The 22,199-nt window shown below is 40.0% G+C and overlaps 1 protein-coding gene across 1 annotated transcript in view; it reads right to left on the bottom strand.

The window, feature by feature from the left end:
• Positions 1-21,700, bottom strand: part of gdpd5b (glycerophosphodiester phosphodiesterase domain containing 5b) — a 141,784-nt gene extending 120,084 nt beyond the window's left edge. Inside the window, exons 1-5 of the mRNA XM_037677763.1 lie at positions 21,558-21,700; positions 6,002-6,105; positions 652-745; positions 471-530; positions 100-198 (exon numbers count right to left, since the gene is read on the bottom strand). Of these exons, the coding sequence (XP_037533691.1) occupies positions 100-198; positions 471-530; positions 652-745; positions 6,002-6,105; positions 21,558-21,674 (474 nt within the window). The 5' untranslated portion in view covers positions 21,675-21,700. The remainder of the gene's footprint in view (positions 1-99; positions 199-470; positions 531-651; positions 746-6,001; positions 6,106-21,557) is intronic.
• Between the last annotated feature and the right edge of the window lie 499 nt (positions 21,701-22,199).

Consider the following 22,199-nt stretch of genomic DNA (forward strand, 5'->3'; position numbering starts at 1 on the left):
GTTGCATTTATTGCGCTTGTTGCATTTATTGCGCTTGTTGCATTTATCGTGCTTGTTGCATTTATCGTGCTCGTGTTTGTTGTGCCCGTGGTGTCTGACCTGAAAGGAGATGGGAACAATGTCCCACTCTTGACTCCATGTCTGGTTGACTGATATGACTCCAGCAATGGTGGTGAGCAAAGCAGCAGTCACTCCTATCTGTGATGGAGACGACAGAAAAAACAAAAAAACAAGCAAAGATAATGTCAAATACAAACACACACTGACAAAAAATAATAATAGTTTTGAAGCAGCATGCAGATGCTTCATGCCCTGCATGGTGTTTGATAAAAGTTTTCACTTTGTAAAGAGATTCTGATTAACCAACGTCGTCTAGGACAACACAGTCCACACTAAGTTCAGGACAGAACTGAATCTGAGCACTCGTAAAAACACAGTAACACACACACACAAACAAGTTGTGCCGTTACCTTATGGAGCCAGTGCAAATTCAGCTGTTGTCCAAGTGCAACATGGCAAAGTGCTAAAACCTGAAAAGTAAAATAAATAAATAAAAAAGACACACCCAAACAAGAGTGTAACTGTTACCGTTGTACCGTTTCAGAACAAGAACAAGTTCAACATGTCCTCGGTGAGTTCAGAACAGCTCACCATTAAAAACGTGACGTAGGTGAAGCCAGCAGCGGTTGTTGCCAAGATGGGAACGGTGCCGTCGCTCCATTTCCCTGAGCGCTCATATAGAAACCTGCAGAAACAGATTTAATGCTCCTCGTCAGGGACGCTAACCCACACTCCATCATCTCCACACTGGGTGGAACCATCAGAGGACACCAGCTCTGTCTACATTCATGCACTGTTTGACAGTTCATTTCTCATTTTTCTTTTTTAGGACCAACAGTGACTCACCGGAGGGAAATTAAAGTCTGGTTCTAACATTTCAGTGGAGTAAGCTGTGTAAAAAAACAAACAAAAAAAAAAACAAACAAACAAGGGTCATGCTTTAAGATCTGTGTGAATCAAAAGCCTGGAAATATTGTCCCAAGTCTTGTATGCATGTTTCAGTGTTTCTGATGGCTGCAGTGATCTAAAATTAACTTTAAACCAACAATAAAGTCACAAATGTTGGTGTTTATTCAGTAAACTGGGGACAAGCAGGACGATTCTTTCCTTCTTAATTCTAAAAATGCAGTATCCCGATGTCGTTTTGGAGAGGAGTGTTTTTCTGGACTGGAACTGAACAGGGAATGTAAATAAACCGTAATGTTTTTGGTGCAAGATATTCAAGTGGGTATGAGATAAACTGGAGAACAGAGAGGGGTTAATTTTTATTTTTGATTTTTTTTTTTTAGAGGCAGCACAGAGTGATGGATCCTGGAGAGTGGAGGGAGCAATTTTAACCAACACAATGTGTAATTGTGGAGCCAGAGGGTGGCCAGTGGTGCCCTTGGCCCTCATAGATTAATCTTTAACCAGCTTAAGGGCCACTCCAATCATTTGAGGAAACTATACTTTTAAGCAATATAAAAATTAGATAACAATTTCCTCAAATAATAGGGGTGGCCCGTTTACATTATATAGTGATGGACATCTTGGATTTTGACGTGGCAAACCAATTTTCTATAGCAACCTTTCTTACATCAAGATGCAGAAATGGAAGTGAGTACCTCACTTATTTTTTTTAAGTTATGCTCTCAACATGCACAGACAGATGAACGGAGGGTTCAGAGAGCACCACAAATCTTGTAATAATCGTTTTTATGCTTATGGAGTTATTTCTACAATAAAACTGCTGCTGGTTTTAATGTAGCACTGAGATTACATTCTTTACTGATTATCAGCTGCCCCTTTAAGAGTTTTCTACAGATTTTTTTTAATCCATGTCAGATACCAGGCTGTTTTATTTAAGAACAAGTTGAGTTGAGAACAAGAAGTCAGAAGGCTTATCCTCACTAGGACGTTCCTCATGACTTTTGTTGAATTTTGTTGATTCTATTCTAAGAAAGTTCTCCCATCAAACAACATGATGTGTTGTATTTGTGTTGTTTTTATTTAGATATACATTTATGTTGGACACAGTGTAGTAGGTTGATTTAGATAAGGTTCTTTGTAAGGAACATGGCTGGGTCACCAACAATCTGACAGTTTGACAGCACTCTGTGAAGTGATTGACAGAACGTCTAAGTTTAATCTAACTAGGCTAAGTCAGGTCCTCAGGACAGATTCTTCTAAGGTTAGTTATTTTGGTCTGCAGGATAACAAATATATTTAAGGAAAATAAGTCTTGAAAACTCAGAATATCCTTTGAGAATCTGACTTGATAGTAAATGAGCGTCATGCTCCATCGTGTTATTGACAGAAGAGGTTTCAGAATGATGGTTGGAGAGGAAGCTTGAGCAGAAAAGATAACGAAGCTCTATGTCAAATGTCAAAGATGTCAAAAATTAAAAAAAATAATTTCCATCCATTGTCTATAAAGCCTTTGTCCTGAGCTGGAGCCCATTTGCAGAGCTCACTGGAGGAGGATGTGAAATTAGACATGGATGATTTACCCAAGCCCAGGTAAATAGTGAGGATTGTGTCAGGTAGGACATCTGACATAAAACACTTGTCAAAACTAATATGCAAGTTCCTCTAAGAGACACCATACCGGATCCGTTGAGGCCCAGGTTAACAAACGACCAAAACCGGTGCTGCTGACAAACAGGGTGCTGGCAGAAATTGTGCTACTCTTAGTCAAAGACAACAAGGAGGGAAACGTGTCAGGAGACAGAGGGAGAAGAGGAAAGTCAAGAATGTAGGACTGAGGGTTGCAACTCTAAATGTGGGGACAATGACGGGCAAAGGTAGAGAACTGGCTGACATGATGCAGAGAAGGAAGTAGATGTTTTATGTGTCCAAGAGGCCAAAAGAAGAAAAGCAAGGCTCACAGCATTGGAGCAGGGTTTAAACTGTTTTACCCTGGTGTGGATAGAAAGAAATGGAGTAGGGGTGGTCCTGAAGGAAGAGCTGGCAAAGAATGAAGTAGAGGTGAAAAAAAGTGTCAGATAGGGTGATGCGTCTGAAGGTAGTAGTAGAAGATCTAATGCTAAATGTTGTTAGTGTTAATGCTCCAAAGGTTGGATGCAACATAAAGGAGAAAAAAAACATTTTGGACAGATCTGGATGAAAAGATAGAGAGGATTCCCAAGGAGGAGAAACAGGTGATCGGTGCAGACCTGAATGGACATATTGGTGAAGGAAATGGAGGGGATGGAGAAGTGATGGATTGGTGTCAAGGTAAAAACTAGGAAGGACAGATGGTGGTGGATTTTGCCAAGAGAATGGAAATGGCTATAGTCAACAGCTACTTCCAAAAGAGGGAAGAACATAGAGTGACCTATAAGAGTGGAGGAAGGCGTACACAGGTAGACTACATTCTGTGTAGAAGAGGAAACCTGAGGGACATTGTGGACTGTAAGGTTGTGGCAGGGGAGAGGGTGACCAGACAGCATCAGATGGTTGTGTGTAGAATGACTGTTGTGAAAAAGAAAAAAAAAAAAAAAAAGAGTAAAATCAGAAAAGAGCAAATGGTTGAAGTTGAAGAAGGACGAACGTTGTGAGAAATTCAGGGAGGAGATGTTAAAGACTAGGTGGTAAGAAAGAGCTTCCAGATGACTGGGCTACTACAGCAACAATAATTCAAGAGACAAGTAGGAAGGTATTTGATGTGTCATCTGGATGGAGAAAAGATGAGAAGGAAACCTGGTGGTGGAAGTGAAGTGCAGGAAGCTGTTCAAAGAAAGAGGTTAGCCATGAAGAAATATGACAGTGAGAGGACTGAAGAGAGGAGACAGGAATATAAGGAGATGGGATGTATAACAAAGAGGGAGGTAGCAAAGGCAAAGCAGAAGGTATATGATGAGTTGTGTGGGAGGCTGGACACTATTGAGGGCAAGAGAGACATGTACTGATTGGTGAGACTGACGGGATCAGGCTGGAAAGGATGTGCAGCAGGTTAGGGTTGTTAAAGATAGAAATGGTAAAATTCTAACAAGTGAGGAGAGTGTGATGGGAAGATGGAAGGAGTACTTTGAGAAGCTAATGAATTACGAGAATGAAAGGGTAAGAAAAATAGAGGTCATAGAAGCTGTGGACCAGGAAGTGGGAAAGATTGAGGGTGAAGTTCAGAAAGCTCAGAAAAGAATGAAGAAGGGGAGGTTTGGAAATGACTAGGAGAGATGCACTGAGGGTTTTGACTCAAATATTTAATGGCATATTTCAGTGAGAGAAAATGCCTCAGGAATGGAGAAGAAGTGTGCTGGTGCACATTTTTAAGAACAAGGGTGATGTACAGAGTTGTAGCAACTACAGAGGAATTAAGCTGATGAGTCACACAGTGAAGATCTGGGAGAGAGTTGTGGAAGCAAGGCAAGAAGTGACTTTCTGTGAGCAGCAGTATGGTTTCATGCCAAGAAAGAGCACCACAGACACCATCTTTGCTTTGAGGATGATGATGGAGAAGTACAGAAAGGATCAGGAAGAACTCCATTGTGTCTTCGTGGATCTAGAAAAAGCATATGACAGGGTGTCGAGGGAGGAGTTGTGGTATTGCACTAGGAAATCTGGACTAGAGTGGCAGAGAAGTATGTTAGACTGGTACATGACATGCATGAGGACAGCAGGACAGTGTTGAGATGTACTGTAGGAGTGACAAATAGCTTCAAGATGGAGGTGAGATTGCATCAAGGATTGGCTCTGAGCCCCTTCTTGTTTGCTCTGGTTATGGACTGACTAATAGATGAGGTCAGGCAGGAATCTCCATGGACTATGATGTTTGCAGATGACATTGTGATATGTGGTGAGAACAGGGAACAGGTGGAAGAGAACTTGGAGAGGTGGAGGTATGCACTTGAAAGTAAAGGAATGAAAGTCAGCCGTAGTAAGACAGAGTACATGTGTGTGAATGAGAGGGAAGAGGTGGAACAGTGAGACTACAAGGAGCAGAGGTCACAAAGCTGCAGGACTTCAAGTACTTGGGGTCCACTGTCCAGGAAAATGGGGGAGTGTGGTAAAGAGGTGAAGAAGAGAGTCCAGGCAGGATGGAGTGGATGGAGAAAAGTTTCAGGAGTGATTTGCGACAAAAGGGTGTCAGCAAAGGTCAAAGGAAAAGTTTACAAGACAGAGGTGAGACCAGCTATATTGTATGGTCTGGAGACAGAGACATGGACAAAAAGACGAGAAAGAAATTGAAGTGGCAGAAATGAAGATGGTGAAGTTCTCCTTAGGATGGATAAGATTAGGAATGAGATCATCAGAGGTACAGCACAGGTTGAACAACTGGGAGATAAAGTTAGAGAGGCCAGACTGAGATGGTTTGGGCATGTCCATAGGAGGGACAGTGGTACTGGTAGAATAATACAGCTGCCAGGAAAAAGACAGAGGAGATATACGGATGCTGGTAGAGAGGACATGGAGGTAGATGGAGTGAGGACAGAGGATGCAGAGGACAGAGAGAGATGGAGGAGGATGACTCGCTGTGGCGACCCCTGAAGAGGGAAAAGCTGACAGAAGAAAAACAAGTACAAGTATTTGAGGCTGGTATCAGGTTGATATTTTTCTATATCAAGAAATCACCTCAAATTTATGAATACAGTTTGATACCATTGTTCTGCTTTTCCTAATAACAGTATGAACATACAACTTAGAAGAAAAACAGGACATTTTGTATTTAAATTTCAATGTCCATGATAAATTAGAATAAATCTCGTGTCTAAAGTTAATAAATATAGCTATTTTTAAACGTCTGCATGTTGACGTTCATGTCCAGGAACCGCTGGATGATCCGTCTGTTATGTTGCAATCTATGGAGCGGTCTCCATTCAGATTAAGGCTGAGGTCAGATTAAACTCATGAATTAGGAAATCAACAAGACAACGAGGACGGCTGAGGTCCAAACGATACGCCTGGCAGGGCAGTGGCCTTAATTTAACCTGACAACAATGCAGACTGATGGTGTACTCACCAGTTGAACTCGTTGTAGTCGTTATGGGCCTCCCACCAGAAGTAGAACCACACAAGCAGCAGACAGAAGGTGAAGAGGAGGATGAGGGACCAGAGCAGCTCCCACTTAGGGTGAACACATTAAAAAACAAATAAAAAATAAATACAAGAAATCATTCCTGTTGCTCTGGTTAACTGCAATAAAAATTACAAAAAAGACTGACTTCCTGAACTTCCTCTTGATCAAGTTTATCCAAAGACTTTTCATTTCTTATAGTGAGAATAAGCAGCCAGCTTGATGAACTCTGCACAGATGATTTCTTTAAACAAGCATATGGCAAACCTCCAGCTGGCCCCAAAAAATGTTAATTGAAAATAAACTTTTTGAAGAGTTGATGAAAACCTACATTTTATCAATGAAATATAAGAAAGTTTAAATTAAATATCTTGGACTAATATACCAACAACACTTAGATTAAGATGGGATAAAACTTTTTTCTGTTATTTTTTTTTTTTTTTGTCTTTACAGTTGTCTAGTTTAGGAAACAACTTTTTTGAATTTGCATAATTAGGTTAATATTCAAGATTCAAGGTTCTTCATCATCATTCGCATCACGTGTTACATGACGTGGAACAAAATTGTGTACTCAAGGTCCCAGTTACACCCCAAAATAGCAGAAAATATACAAAAATAAACAGTAGATAAGGATCTAAGATATATGCTAAACAATAATACTGTAATATAATACAGTGTATTAAACAGCAGCCTGAACATGAGTCTGATGTGAGCACATGGGTATGAATACAGCAGCTTAAGGTAAGGATCAGCAGCTTAAGGTAAGGATCAGCAGCAAGCATGGATAATCAGCAGCACAGACAAAGTGGAATATCAGCAATTAAAGTGGCACGCTGAAAAAAAAAAAAAAAGTCGTTTTCCCTCCCCCTGCCTTCAACACTCTGCTCATTATCAAATAATAACTTCAGCTGTAACCTGACTGACTGCTGTCCTCCTCTCAGGTACTGTACTTTGTGCCAGTTCAAAAAGTAAACGGACCACATCTTCAGACCTGAACAGACAGAAGTCTTCCGAGGCCAGAGCCGAGCCTCTTTCCATCCCATCAGTGCATTTTGAACACGTTACGGGAATCATGCAGGAATCTTAAAAAGGCCTCAGAGCACACTGGGAGATTAGCCAAGTTATTTTATGATGCAAGTCTTGGATCACATGTTTATGAGCACAATTTGAACTGTGGTGTAGAGATAAGGTCACTCAGTTAGACAAACTGAGCACTGGGGTTGAATACACCAAGGATCAGATCTTTGCAACCTCAAACAGCTGAAGTAACACCCACATCATCTGGCCTGCTGGGCCTGACGTCTCTGAAGTCTGTGTGTTAAACACTGGATGTCAACACCCTAAATGATCCTTTAGGCAAGCGAAGGTTTGTAGTTTTGGAGGAGTGTTTTTCTGGACTGGAATTGAACAGAGACTGTAATAAACCTTAATGTTTTTAATGCAAGATATTCAAGTAGGTAGGAGTTACACTGTGGAGAAGAGAGGGAGGAGTTTTTAGTTTTCTTGTCCAAGGCAGCTCAGAGTGACGGATCCTGGAGAGTGGAGGGAGACATTTGATCAACGACCAGATGAAATGGTGGAGCCAGGGGGTGGCCAGTGGTGGCCTTTACCCCCCATAGATTAATCTTCAGTCTTCATCAACCTGAGTAACAAGTCACTATTCTATAAAGGAAAATAACTATACCAGATAAAATGTTATAAAATATTTATAGTACAATGAACTTGTTGATAGACCTGTCACAATAACAAATTTTACTGGGCGATTAATTGTCTCAGAAATTATTGCGATAAATTATATAGTTTAAAATTTGACAATAATTAGTAATTATTGTCAAATTTATGAGGAAACCTCTGTTAATTTGTTTTGCATGTAGTACCTTTTTTCACCTACGGGATGGCAGCATAAGACTGAACTGAAGGACAGATAGTGAGGGAGCGAGCAACGTGTCTCTAAGAAAAATAGGAGGGAGGCCCCTTGATGTGACATGGGCTGTCTCGCTTCGGTTCTCAAAATGGCTCATTACAGCAGACGTGATAACTGAATCTGAGCTACATTTAGATTTTAATTTAAACTCATTTGTATTCTAATATGAGAGCTAGATTTAAAACATTTTTGTACAGGGCCACTAAATGTCGACAAGGGCCAGATTTGGCCTGCGGGCCTTCAGTTTGACATGTCTGAACCAACAGAACCAACAGCTGGGCTCACAGTTCTGAAATATAAAGAGAGGAAAAACTGAACATTACAAGAAGAGCAAACATTATCCAAGTAGAGCAAGTTCAACAAATAATAAAAAGTAGATGAATGTGAAACACGTGCAGAACAGAGTTCATCTTTACAAACTTCCTGAGGAATGTCGTTTCCTTCAGTTTTCAGCTCAGGCTGCAGAACATCAGCTGATGGTCAAATGTACAAACTGTTTATTGACCACGTTCAGCTGAAAGTGACGTCCTGCAACAAACCAATCAATACTTTACTATTTTTTACTGTACCGGTGTCTCGTTCTCCTTCTACAACTTGATTGACAGCTGCTGCTGATGACATCATCACTCTTCATGATGCTGTGAGACATTTTCATCAGTGATGAGAGTTTAAACAGACTGCGTTCACCAACATTTCCACCACACAGGATATCTGTTGATGTTGGAAATGACTCCCACCTCCTGCTCAGAAAGTTCTTGAGAAGGCTGGATATATGGTGGTGGCCATCTTGGATTTTGAACTGACAACCCTCATAACGTCTATACAGTCACGCACAAAAATGAAAGTTGATACCTCATCTATTTTCAAGTTGTTGTGCTCACAACATGGATGGACGGAGGGCATTTCCATCTCCCCCTCTCTGGGACGAGGGACTAATGAAGGGCTTTCTTCTTTTCAGACCAGGTCATGGTGGTCTAACAATCTAACTTCAGATTATCGTGATTCTTTCAGCACTTCACGGTTTGATTTGATCACGATTCAGAGGGCTGTGTCGAGATGATAAAATGATTATCCATTCAGTTATCACGACCCGTCCCGCTCCACCTCCCACCATGTGACCAGTAGTTTTAAAAGGAAAGTATTCAGATGCTCCCAGCTGAATTACTCCCAGTGATTTAGATGGTTCCACCATCGTGTGTTTGCTGAGTGAACATCAGACTGGATGGTCTTTGCTTCAACACAAGTCTGAGTTCCTCCTTTTGTGTTCCTCAATGTCACATTAATAAATCTACATCAAAATATTTGAAAACATTTATTCAACTGTGCATCCAAAAATAGATGTTACCCACCCACGTCCTTTATAGCACCACGATACGTTATACACATAATGAAAAAGTTCAGTTAGGTTTGGTTTAGTTTATCAAGTCAAATTGTGCTAAAATATAAAGAAGTCTTGCATCATTTTGGGAGATTATAAAATGTATTTATCTTTCCCAGAATTAGAAACATTAATATTATTTTCCTGCTCCTAAGAAACATGCAGATATGCTCTGTTTACTGTCAGAAATGTACATTTCCACTGTTAAAAGTAGAAATGTTCTGTACTTTTTTTTTGGTTTTCAACCAGTTTGACATGACTGTCGACGAGGAAGAGGGCCGGCACAAGAGAAGGGGGCGTGCAAAAGAGACCATCTTAGCACCAACATAACTGGTTTGTTCCACTTTGGAGTAAGCTGTTGGGGGAAGAATCAGTTTTGTTTTGTGTGTTTCCTTGACTGATGAAGCCTTCTGGATGGAAGGTGAAACGTTTCAGAAAAAAAAAAAAAAAAAAAACGTCCAGATGACCTGACTGAAAATTGTTGGGTTCTGTACTTTTGTTCAGGCAGCAGTGAATAGGATTAGAGAGTTTTTCAAAGTAAAAGAGCACATTTCTAGAAATATATTAAAGCCTGAGTGGAAGTTTTTAAAGGTGAACAATATCTGAAGATGAAAACAAGAAATCCCACTAATAATTCTGTGCACTTGATTAAAGATGGCTGCACAGGCCAGTCTTTAACATTAAAAAGTTGGAGACCAACGGAGCAGAGCACATCAATCTGTGTCACGGACACAGTCCCTGAAGAGGCACAACTGTTTGTGTGTGACGGACCGCTGATGAGAAAGCACCCACAGCAGTTCCCGTGGTCTTTAAAGACCACGGGAACTGCACATCATAGTGGGTTGTCAGCCTATAAGACAGGGCTTCAAACGGCTCGTTCGTGGAGCCATTTTGTTTTTACCAAATTTTTTAGAAGCATGGTGAAATAATACTTTTCTCTTCTTTAGCGTTTCTGCAAGATGTCTGTTTTTGGATATGATTTTAAAAAAAGTTAAACATATGATATTAACTCTAAACAGAGCCAACAGGGTCCATTCTGACAATGGCACACAGATGGAGCTCAGAAGAGAACTCAAACTACCAAAAGGTTTTCATGTGACGAGTACATTTCTTGCGTTGGCCAATACGACTGGCGGTGCCCCACCTTTAAGAGGAAACATCATGAGTTAAGGGTTGAGTTGGCTCCGACTCTTAAAAAACACTTTGTGTGCTCGTGTATTTGTATTCACAAAGACCAGCCAGGCAGTTCCTGCACCAGCTGTACTCAGATGACCTTCATTCTACTGTCAACTCATTCTTTGTCTTTAAAAGATCATTTGAACATCTTCTGCTTTCTGGGCTGATTTTAATCAATAAGTCATTTTCTTTGTGTCGGCTGATGCCATTGGTGGACAAAGACAGATAGTTGGATTGTTTTTGTATCATCATGTGGGGGAAATTAACAAAATAATCAAGATGTATATTAAAAAACTGAATTAAAAAATGATAGATTTGCTCATTTCTTTGAAAGAGAAATATACAAGCACCTTTAATCAAGAATAAGCTGCAGCATCGTGGGGTTTTTTATGGTAAAGATCCAAAATATATGACATAAATCACAGAAAAGGTTACATTTTTTATATCAAGAGAGCCATTTATAAAAATAATCAAAATTATAAACAAGAGTGCTGCACACGGCACATCATACACCCGTTGACAAACTACTATACAGCAATCTATAGTAAGAGCCGGGACACACAACTCCTTGTTATAACTTTGACCTTGACCTCAGAGCTGCGGTGACGAAAAGATGCACAACCCCGTCTAGTGAGGATGCATGTGTGTATGAAGTTGCATTAAAGCATCTAGAGCAGATCAGAAGTTCTGGTTCAGACAAGTGAAAGTTTACAGATGGACAATACGTCCATCTTCAACAGGAGTGCACGGATGTAAAGTTGGGCACATCTGAAGGGTAAGTTTTAGGTTTAAAACTACGGATAAATCATCAAGTGATAAAGTTCTGGGGGTGACAGGACTGCACCAGTATAAAGAAATGAATAAAGGCTAAATTGAGCAGAGGGTTAAAGATACAAGTTGATGTCTCATGGGGAGTGATGGAGGCAGCGTCTGACAATAAAAACATTAAATAAAAAGTGCAGCTTCTCTCTGAACCACATGGATGCAGGACACAGAGCAGGATTTTAATAAAACCCTGTACGAGTCTACAAAACCCTCTGTGGTTCTCCGACAGCACTTCTCTGTTTGTCGTTAGCGGCTCAGTTCAACTCCGTGGATTACATCTGAACAGAGCAATAATGCATTTATTAAAGAAGCTTATTGAATCCTTCTCATGCATCTGCAGCAATAAAAACAACAACAAACACTTAATGTCAGCTCAAAGATCACCGTCTCTCTGTTGGAGGGAAACTTTGACAACACTGAATATTTGGCCTTTATTGCTTCTTGTGCCAGATTAAACTCCGTCATAAAACACAGTAATCAGTTATAATAAATAATTAACTGAAGATTAAACAACTAAAAATCCTATGATGATAAAACACTGATGGAAATTTGAGACTTGTCTATCAGACCTTTAATTTGATGAGCATTAAATCTTTGTGTTTCAGATAATTTACTGTTACATTAATACAGGTACACAAATTAACCCCCCATGTAAAACATAAATACAAAAATACACACACACACACACACACACAAATTTATACACACACACACACACACACACACACACACACAAATATACAAATTTATATATACACATATACATGTATACACACACACATAAACCTTGTATTGATTCATTCAGTTTCTAACAGGAAGAATGAAGTTTTCCAGTAATAAAAAAGAGATACCAGTAATCTGTTTTATTATTGTAGGTAGAACACAGGATGACTTAATTAGGTGGTGCAGAGTGCTGACACACGTCAACGCTGTGGGACGTCTGCTGCTGACCACCGGCTCTGTCCTCTCAGTCATTTGTCACATTCCTGAGCATATCCAGATAAACCCCTGCAACAAAAGCTGCGCTGCACCGCTTTAAAATTCAACCGGAGCTGAGAACGCAATGCAACAGGCTGCACACAAACCTGGCATCCCGAAGACTACAAAATAAAAACGTTAATTTAGTTTAAATTAACAATTCAAAGAACAAATCATTCCAGATGTGTGTCCCAACTCCGATCTTTACGCTGTTCATGTTCTTACAAAACTAATGTTAAAGATGTTTTGGCAGTAAATCTGACGTTTGTCAGGCCATCGAGGGACTCCTCAGCAGCTGAGTGCTGGCTCACCTCAGACAGGTGAGGCTGATACAATCAGCTAAAAGAACTCATTTTCTGGTTCTGTGTCAGATCAGTGTGTTGGTCACTGAACAAGATTACTGTCATGAAATCACCATAAAAGACAGTTTAGAGTAAGACACCTAAACACTTTGGGTATTGGTGTGCTTTAATGCATTTTTGTGCTTATACAAAATAAAATTACTGCAAAAAACTTGTGTGTAAAATAGTAAACGACTTGGATTGACAAGACTACGGCTCCAATGACGTCTTGACATCTTTTACTGTCGCACCTTTTGCCAGACTGCATTATTTGTGAGTTTATACTGAGAGCAGCTGGAAGTGTCTTTACAGGAGACTGTGTGAAACTGGAGAGTTGGAGATTATGGATTAAAAGTGGGAATGAAACAAGAAATTCAAAGACAGAAGGAGCTGAAACCCCTGATAACACTAAACCCAGGAAACAAACGTAAAGGCATCTTCATAACAAATATGATTGGAATTTATTCCATTATATTAATCAAAATTGCCACAAAGTCAATAATAGAAACAACAGTCAGCATCGTCAGTGTGACCCAGCGTAGCTGCTGACTCAGACGCTTCCCACACCGTGTAAATGAAGAGCAGAGGATCGGTGTCGAGGCTATTTTTAAAGCCTTTGTGTAAATGAACAGTAAAGACAGGCTAAATGGAAATTCTCTTAATTATTACTGAGAGGCCGGATCAGCTTGCACTTCATGACGCGAACCTCCGCAGCACCTCCAGCACACAGGACACACAGAACCTCACCAAGACTCTGAGGTCCGTCAGGTGGCCTCACTACAGGCGCAGCAGAAATTCATAGATCAGAAAGGAGTCCAGCAGCTGTTTGAACAGGAGAGTCTCACTTCTCAAGCTTCTGGGACTCAGTCAGGTTCAGTTACAGGTACAGGAACCTGAATCTGCTCCTTGGTTAGACACGGTTTGATTACAGGTGCTGTGACATCAACCCAGTTTATAATCCAAGACATAATCTGAGTGTAGAGAACGTGCTCTGGTCTAGCCCAGGGGTTCTCAAACGTTTTGGGTTCAGGGACCCCTTTACAGGGGAGAAAAAGTTTCAGGGACCCCCTCATAACCCTCATGTTTATTAAATACATTTCTTCTATTTGTCTCTTTAATGAAATTGAAATTTGTGTAACATAAATACTTGAGATCTGTTCTTTAACAGTGTTAATACAATTTTTATACTTTTAAACACAGGGTATTTTTCATTCAATATACACTTAATTAACAAAAATGTTAATTTCAACTTCCAAAAATTACAGTTTTGAGATAATTAGCTGCATCAAAAATCACTTTAAAACTTTACCTATTCACTTCAGCATCAGAAGCAGCTTTATCGTCATTGCACCCGAAGCGCAGCAAAATTACATTTCAGTACAGCCCATCCGAAAGAAACATAACCTCAGTTCCCTCAGTGCGGACTGAACTAGGCAAAAGGGCCTTCTCCTACTCCGCTCCAGTTTCCAGAAACATCTTGCAAAAAAAATCTGAAGCTCTCGACCTTGACCTCTCTAAGTGGATTCAAACAACCTCTAAGCTCATGGCAAAAATCAACACAGACATGTTCCCGTTTAGTATTTTACATCACTTTACAATAAAGCAGTTCTTGTCTCGTTTTATTTATATAATTTTCTTCCATTTATTTTTCAATTTGTTTTTTTAATGATTGATATGGTTGTCTATTGTTGTCATCCGTGTTCTTTGCTAAAAACAGGTCTCTCTTGTAAATGTGTCCTCAAAGCTCAATGAGACTAACCTGCAGGTGCTTCACTGAGAAAATTCATCAAGGAAAAAATAGTTTAATGTGGTGAGCGGGGAACATGGAATTATTCATGCACGTTACCCTGAACATTTAAAGAGTGGAATACAGTTTATTCCAGTTCAAAAACTAAACAGCTTTTTGAAACATGTAAAAAGATGAATAAAGGCTGGCGGCTGACCCCATGAGCAGCTGAATACAACATAAGCATAATCAGGAAAAATGCATGTTCTGTACAAAGTAACTGCAGGTAAATCTTCCATTTTCTTTCTTAATTACATAGTTTGCTTAATGGTTAAATTAAAAGTTAATGCTTGAAGCTAGTTGTGCTTTGTTTTGTATGTTTTATATGTTCATTCAACCTGTAATTATTTATACAGGTAAGGGGCATTTACCTTCAGATCAAACTGAGGTCACCAATTGGGCAGTTGCTGACACGCCTACTGGATCGAGTCACAGGTGACATTGAAGATCAGAGTCGTGCAAAACAACAACAACAACAAAAAAAACAAGAGCTGCAGCCAGCCCTGGGTGGGTGGTCAGCGGTAGTGGTGTTCTGTGTTTATATATCGTCAATAAAAAGCTATTAAATAAATAAATAAAAACGGGGCACGCTGGCCGTGCGGACCCACATCAGACCGGCCCACTGGGAAATCTCCAGACCCTCCCGATTACTCACGCCAGGCCTGAACATAACAAACCAGTCAGACATGGGGAGACCGAGGTGACTGAGACCTGAGACCGCCGGCCTCGAGGCGCAGCCCTTTTTTCAGATAAGGAAAAAGAAACACGAGGGGGAGTGTAGGTGTAAAACAAAAATAAATCAAATCTTACACGGTGTCCTAGATGTGACAGTGAGAGAGTTGCAAAACAATGACCTGAGCACATGAAACAGCAACATATGATGACATCATAACACATTTATGCATGAGAAGGACGACGAGCGCGAGTTGTTCGTGGACACTGGCAGAAAGTTCCATAGTCCTGGTAAAATGTCTATCAACCGGCTCAACTCTGACACAGAACCACACATGTCCTGTCCTGGAAGGGGGGGGGGGGGGGGCTTTTCTTTCCCATTAACAACAAGGGCCACCTCAATTATTTGAGGAAACTATACTTTTAAACGATATAAAAACACATATTTTCTCAAATGCCCGGGGTGGTCGGTTTACGTACATATTTGGCAGCAGCCATCTTGGATCTTGACGTGGCAACCCAATTTTTGATAGTAACCTTTTTAACACCTAGATGCAGCCACACACCAAAATAGACTTCAGTACCTCCCCTATATTTCAAGTTATCACACTCACAACATGCATAAACTGATGAACCCCAACTCCTCCTCTTCGCTTTGCTACAGGGGACCAAATGGGAAAAAAAAATAAAATAAAATTGTCACATACTCTAGTCTCGACCACATTTCTTGTGTTTTTTTGTGAAGATGGTGCGTTTCATGGCTGCATTTTTGTCTGTAAACAATTTAGTAAAACCTGCTTCAGGACAAGTTCTGGAAGGTGCGTCAAACATTCTCAGCCCTTTTTCCTGCTTTTGACCATCATCCACCTTCTGTAATCGCTGACACAAACACCTTCTAATCAGAGGCATTTTTTTTATTTTTTTTATTTCTTTTCCAACATATAGTGGACTGTAAAATTTATCAATTAAATTATTATTAAATTGTTAACTGTATGGGGCAAGTATTGACTGTATCAGATTAATTTGATAGTTATTAGTTGACAATGTCACAAGATCAACATCAGTCATTAAAAAAAATAAAAAACAAAAATCACCACTGAGCTCTATTCTTGTGGTTTGATTTGGTTCAAACAAATAAAAACTGTAGGAAGAAAAAAAAAAAAGTTTGTTTTATAATCACTTAAAGGAAAAGGCCCGCAGCCTGCAGCGTTCTGACTGACAGCGAGCTCCTGTCCAACAACACCGGGTCCAAAGTGAACAAAGACTGCTGACCTGGCATTATTCCATCAGTTGGCATGAGACAGGAAACGGATCTGCACCGGCTCAGGAAGAAAACACAATCTATAGATTTAAAGCTCCACATTTTACTATGAAAAGCTGAAACAAACCTGCACCTGCTCGTCTTTTCTGTCTGTTCCACCTCGTGCAGGTTTATTAAAGTCACGTTTAGTGGAAACGCGTGCAGAACAGCTCTCTAAAGGTTCCTGCTCTATAGTATGTGGGCATAAATAAATCATCAGCCCTGGCGTCAGAGCATCCGAGTGCACACGAGGCTTTGTGCTGTGTGTGAGTTTGTTGCAGCAACACAACCTGTGTGCCCTTCACAAAGAGGAGAATAAAAGGGCAGGACAAATGGATCATGGTGTGCAGGTTGTAATACTTCTCCCAGCATGTGTCCCATACCTCCAAACAGAGCTGCAGGATGACTGAACCTTTAAAGGAGTAAAAATGTGCATCCCTCTGACTCTCACTGAGAAAATACTACAGGAAAATTGTAAACTTTTATCAGATTTGAGTTGTCCAACACTAGATGCCCATTCTCTGATGATTTCAGATCAACATGGCCCTTTACATCATGATGGTGACTCCATCATGATCCTTACTTTGTTGATAAAATAATCCAGAGTAAAACATCCCATTATCTGACATGTCTCCTTCAACTCATCCATCATCATTATGGTACCAAACCAAGGAACTAGATCACGTCTATCATTACAAAAACTTTGGACTATTTTTGTCTGCAACTCCTTCAGCTTTGCTGCAGCAGAAGACTGGAACAACTTACACAACACCTTCAAACTCACAACTTTAATCTCTCTCACTAATTTTGAACTTAAACTCCAACAGATGATAGCTGACTACAGCTCTGCTGATTATTCATGTAGGCACATTTTTTTTATTTTGCCAACATACTTCATACATTTTTATCCTTATATTTATTTATTTTTTATGCATAGTTCTGTACGATGCATCGATGTACCCATTCCTTGACCAATGTCATGTTTGTAAATGAAAACTGCTTATCAAACATTTCACCAGATAAAATAAAAGGTTATATTAAAAAATAAATAAAAACTGTACATTCATGTCCCCCGTCTCTGAGGGATTTGAATAGTGAATGTTTGTAGTTTTTGGAGATAAGTGTTTATTTATTAATTTTTTTATTTTTTTTTTACTGGAATTGAACAGGAAATTAAAGTAAACCTTAATGTTTGTGGTGCAAGATATTCAAGTGAGTAGAAGTTGCACTGTGGAGAAGAACAGTTGTTTTCAGTTTTAATTTCAGGTGCAATGGCGGATGGGTGGCCAGTGGTGGCCTTGGCCCCTATAGCTTAATCTTCAGCCACCCCAATCATTTGAGGAAACTATACTTTCAAAACAATATAAAAACTAGAAAGCATAGTTTCCTCAAACTATTAGGCTAAATGGTTTACACATAGCAGTGGCCATCTTGGATTTTGACGTGGCAACCCAGTTTTCAAAAGAAAACTTTTTTACAACTAGATGTAGCCACACACCAACATGGAAGTCAGTACCTCGCTCATTTTTCAAGTTCTCGTTCTCACAACATGCACAGAGACAAACAGACAGAGGGTATTTCCAAGTCCTTCTCTTCGCTCTACGATGAAGGACAAAATAAAAAATATGCAGTACTTCATACAGGCCATGATTTTAGCTCCAAACACACAAACACACACAGTGGATCAGTAGTACAGCATTTATAAAATGTATATACAAATATAAAAAGTGAAGAAGTTAAATATGTTAATCTAAATAAATGAAGTATTTAAGGTTAATAAAAGGGTTTAACACCCAACAGGGACTTATTTTAAGCTGCTGAATCCCAAACAGAGACTTGGCACAAAGCTTTAGGCACAACATTATCCTGTAGGAGATGTCAACCAGATTTTAACAAAAGGTTACATAAGAGATTTAGATTCATAAAACTAAATCTTACTGCCCATACACTCTTGTCCCTTCTAGCTGCAAAAACTATTCTTCTTACCATTATAGCTTTTGATCGCAGTAGTTAAAACTCAAAGATTAATAAAAACTCATTAACAGTTGATGGTAAAACCTACAACACACATGTATGAAGCATGTTCCTCGAACGAGTGTTAGCAAACAGGACCACGTTTGTAATCCTTATCGTTCACTGAACAGCTGTGTGCTTTATTGTGAAGGTCTTTGTTAAAATAAATTGCACTCCTGACACGAGATGGGTCTCATTCATGTGCAAAAAGCCAATTATACACAGCTCGTTAAGATAATCACACAAACGAGTGCACCGCCTTCCTGTTGAACTCTAAACGCTTGCTGTAACTTCAACATAAAACTAACAGAAGGATTTGATGGATTAAACTATAGAAATGTCATTTCCTGTGAAAATGCATGTGAATGCTTGTTGCTGAATGATTGCAGCTGCAAGCTGCTGAAGAAGCTTAAAGCAGCTGAAAATGTTTACTCTCTAAACTGTGAATGTGAGCAGAGTTTGAACAGCTGACGTTTGCTGAAAGCAGGAAAATAAAAGCTGGAAGAAGCAGAAAAACAGCAGAAATGTGTAGAAATGCTGAATAGAGTGGAAATGAGCAAAGTGAGCTGAAATGGACACGAGGATGAAGAGATAAAAACTGAAATTGGCAAAAAATAAACTGAAATGAGCAGAAAAAGGGCTGAAAGGAGCATAAAATGTTAAAACTAAAAGAAAGCATAAAAGGCCAAAATTAGAAAAATAAAACAGAAAATACCCAAACAGTGGCTAAAGTGGCAGAAAAATGTTGAATTTAGCAGAAAGAAGCTGAAATGAGCTTGAAAAGATGAAATTGGCAGAAAGAAACTGAAAAAATAAAAAAAGTTTAAAAAAATTGAACAAAAAAAAAACTGAAAGGGGCTGAAGCAGAAGAAAAGCTGAAGTGAGCAGTAAAAGCTGTAAACAGCACAAAGACTGAAGGATGTGGAGAGCTCCTTTTGTTTTCTATGAGAAAAAACATGGCCGACAAAGCTAAATATTTCTAAATGTAAAAATTGCACAAACACCAAGTCTCAGCAGGAATGTCCTGAATGAGCCGAATGTTTTGATTCATGAATTGTTGAAACAGAAGAAAAACTGAGGAACGAGTTGCGTGCTGACAAACAAAGAAAAATGGATCTGAATCAAAAGAATGATTCAGAAACATTCAGACAAATGGATATAAAATACCAAGTCAAGGTAAACCAGTTCACCAAATGTGTGAACCATCACATCAAGGAATTACATCAGATTTGATCAAAATGAACATTTTCAGATTTCTGTCTTTGAAACTACATTGTGGTTCAAAGATCATCATGAGTCACTCTACGCTTGAGTTGTGTTACTAGTTGTTTTGCCACCGTCTCAACTCTCCTTGGCTCCACACAGCACAGCACCAGTTAAGGGCCTCCCCACTGCTGGTACCAACCCCCACTCAGCATGATTAATGGGACCACCTTGTTCCAAGTGGGTTGCTCCGAGGGGTTGATTAACGTAAGCAGACAGCAACCATTGATTGGTCAGAGGAGCTACGTCACTGGATGACCTGTCCAGCAAAACTGCAAAGTACATCTGAACGTCTACTTCCTCATTGTGATGACGGACAGCGCCACGAGAAATGAACGTCTTTACTGAGAGATATCAGAGATGATGGTTACACCCAGAGTTATAAGCAGTGCCGAGATAGTCTAACAAAATTACTGTCTGATCACAAGGCGATCAGGGATCACAATGGGCGGAGTGGCTCGAACACAAAAAGACAAGTTATGATCCCGCCCACAGAGCAGGGAAACAGGTCAACCTCCACTGTAATGACAAATCACATCCACTGGAGAAGAACAGAAGGGAGCTGAGTGGAGCCAGACTTATCAATGGCAAAGCAGCATAACTGGGATAACCTCTAGAAAATGGGTCAGAATCTTGTTTTTAGGATAGTCTAATGACAATTTCTTGACATACATCATTTGAAAGAGGAAGCCTCAGACTATACTTGGATATCAGGATTTTCCAGCTGGTATTGAAAATAGATCAGTCAGTAGCAATATTTAAGGCTTTTCTGCTCAAAACCACGGTTTTTGTTGGTACTGCTCAGAAAAGTGCTTCAAAACATTTCCTTCAAGGGATCCATAGATAATGCATTTACCATATTTTAACTAAACCATATTATTACAATTTTTCCAACCCATGTAATGTAGCTCCTGTATCTCACCATACAACCTTGTGATGTTACCCCCGGTGAGACAAGACGAGTCACATAAACAAACAGCCTTTCAGGTGAATGCACATTTAGCTTGTTCAGAGATTCTACTTCCTCAGACGGCTGAGGCGAGCTGGTCTGGGAAGCTCAATCCTCACCTTCTTCTACAGGTGTGAGGTGAAGAGCATCCTGTGCTCCAGCATTAACGTGTGGCATGGAGGCTGCACAGCTGCAGAAAGAAAAGCTTTGCAGAGAGTGGTGAAGGCTGCACTATCGGAGTCAGCCTCCCCACCATCACAGACATCTACACCTCTAGATGCAGGAAGAGGGCCACCTGCATCATGAAGGACCCCACTCACCCAGCACACACACTTTTTGCCCCTCAGGAAGGAGTTTGAGGAGCATTAAGTGTAGAACCACTAGACTGAGGAACAGCTTCTACCCTGAGGCTGCTAGACTCACGAATCTCTAACCAGAATAATAACTGTGGACAAAAATCACATGTTGCTGTTGATCTGTTTCATGTTGCTGCTGATCTGTTTCATGTTGATGTGTTCATGCGTGCTCATCTGCTCACACAAACTCATGTTCGTGCTGCTGTTCGGCATATTGTTTTAGTACTTCTACTGCTTAGTGTATTTTAATGTTTTTCTTAGTTAATATCTTAGATCTTATTACCGTTTTTCTTTTACATTAATACTTTTGTTGGATGTAACTGGGACCCTGTGTACACAATTTCATTCCACCACATGTGGTGTGTATGACAAAGAACCATGAATCCTTGTGCTGTTTTTCTGATAACTTTCTGTGCAGAAGAAAAATCCAAAGAGAGCCTGAACTGAACATTTTAGTTTCCACAGCGTCTCATAAAGTAAACATGTGACGGTTGAGGTTTCAGGGTTACAACCCAGTAAAGGAGCTTCAACACTCCCTCACCTTGGTGGTGTCATCATGGGAACGCTGGTAGCGTTTCCATCGGCAGCCGTAGGTCCCGGTGATACACGACAAACACAGCTGGCGCTCATAGACCTGGAGGGGTTGGTGTTTCACCATGCTCCTTCAGTCAGTCCTGCTGTCAAAGCCACAGCTAACATCCCACTGGTTTCAAAAGATCCTGCAGAAAAACGGAAAAGAAAAAGTATTTTTGGTAAATTAAACAAATCCACCAACAGCAGAAACCATGAAAAAGGCGAACAACTTAATGCGCCTGGAGGTCTGATTGAAAACAACACGCTGCGCTGATGAGCGGCGTGCCAGCGACACAAAGGCTAGCATTAAATGAAGACGTTTCAGCAACCCCGTTTCCAACGACAACAGAGAGGAAGGCACTTTCATCCATGGGGGTCAAGAAAAAAAATAAGAAACAAGATTGAAAAGAGGCTGGAGAAGCAACAGCTATTGAATATCACATTAAATCACAGAGAGCCTGAACGCCTCACACCGTTTGCACACTTAAATGTAGCATTTTTATTCCTTTTCTGTCAGGGTCATCGAAGGTCTTTTAAGAAAAGGAAAACAACAGTGAGGTTTCAAAAGGCCTCAGATTAGAGTAAAAAAAAAAAAATCAAGGCTGTAGCT

This window comes from Nematolebias whitei, chromosome 6 (assembly GCF_014905685.2).
Source record: "Nematolebias whitei isolate Nwh7 chromosome 6, NemWhi1, whole genome shotgun sequence".
NCBI classification, from domain to species: Eukaryota; Metazoa; Chordata; class Actinopteri; order Cyprinodontiformes; family Rivulidae; genus Nematolebias; species Nematolebias whitei.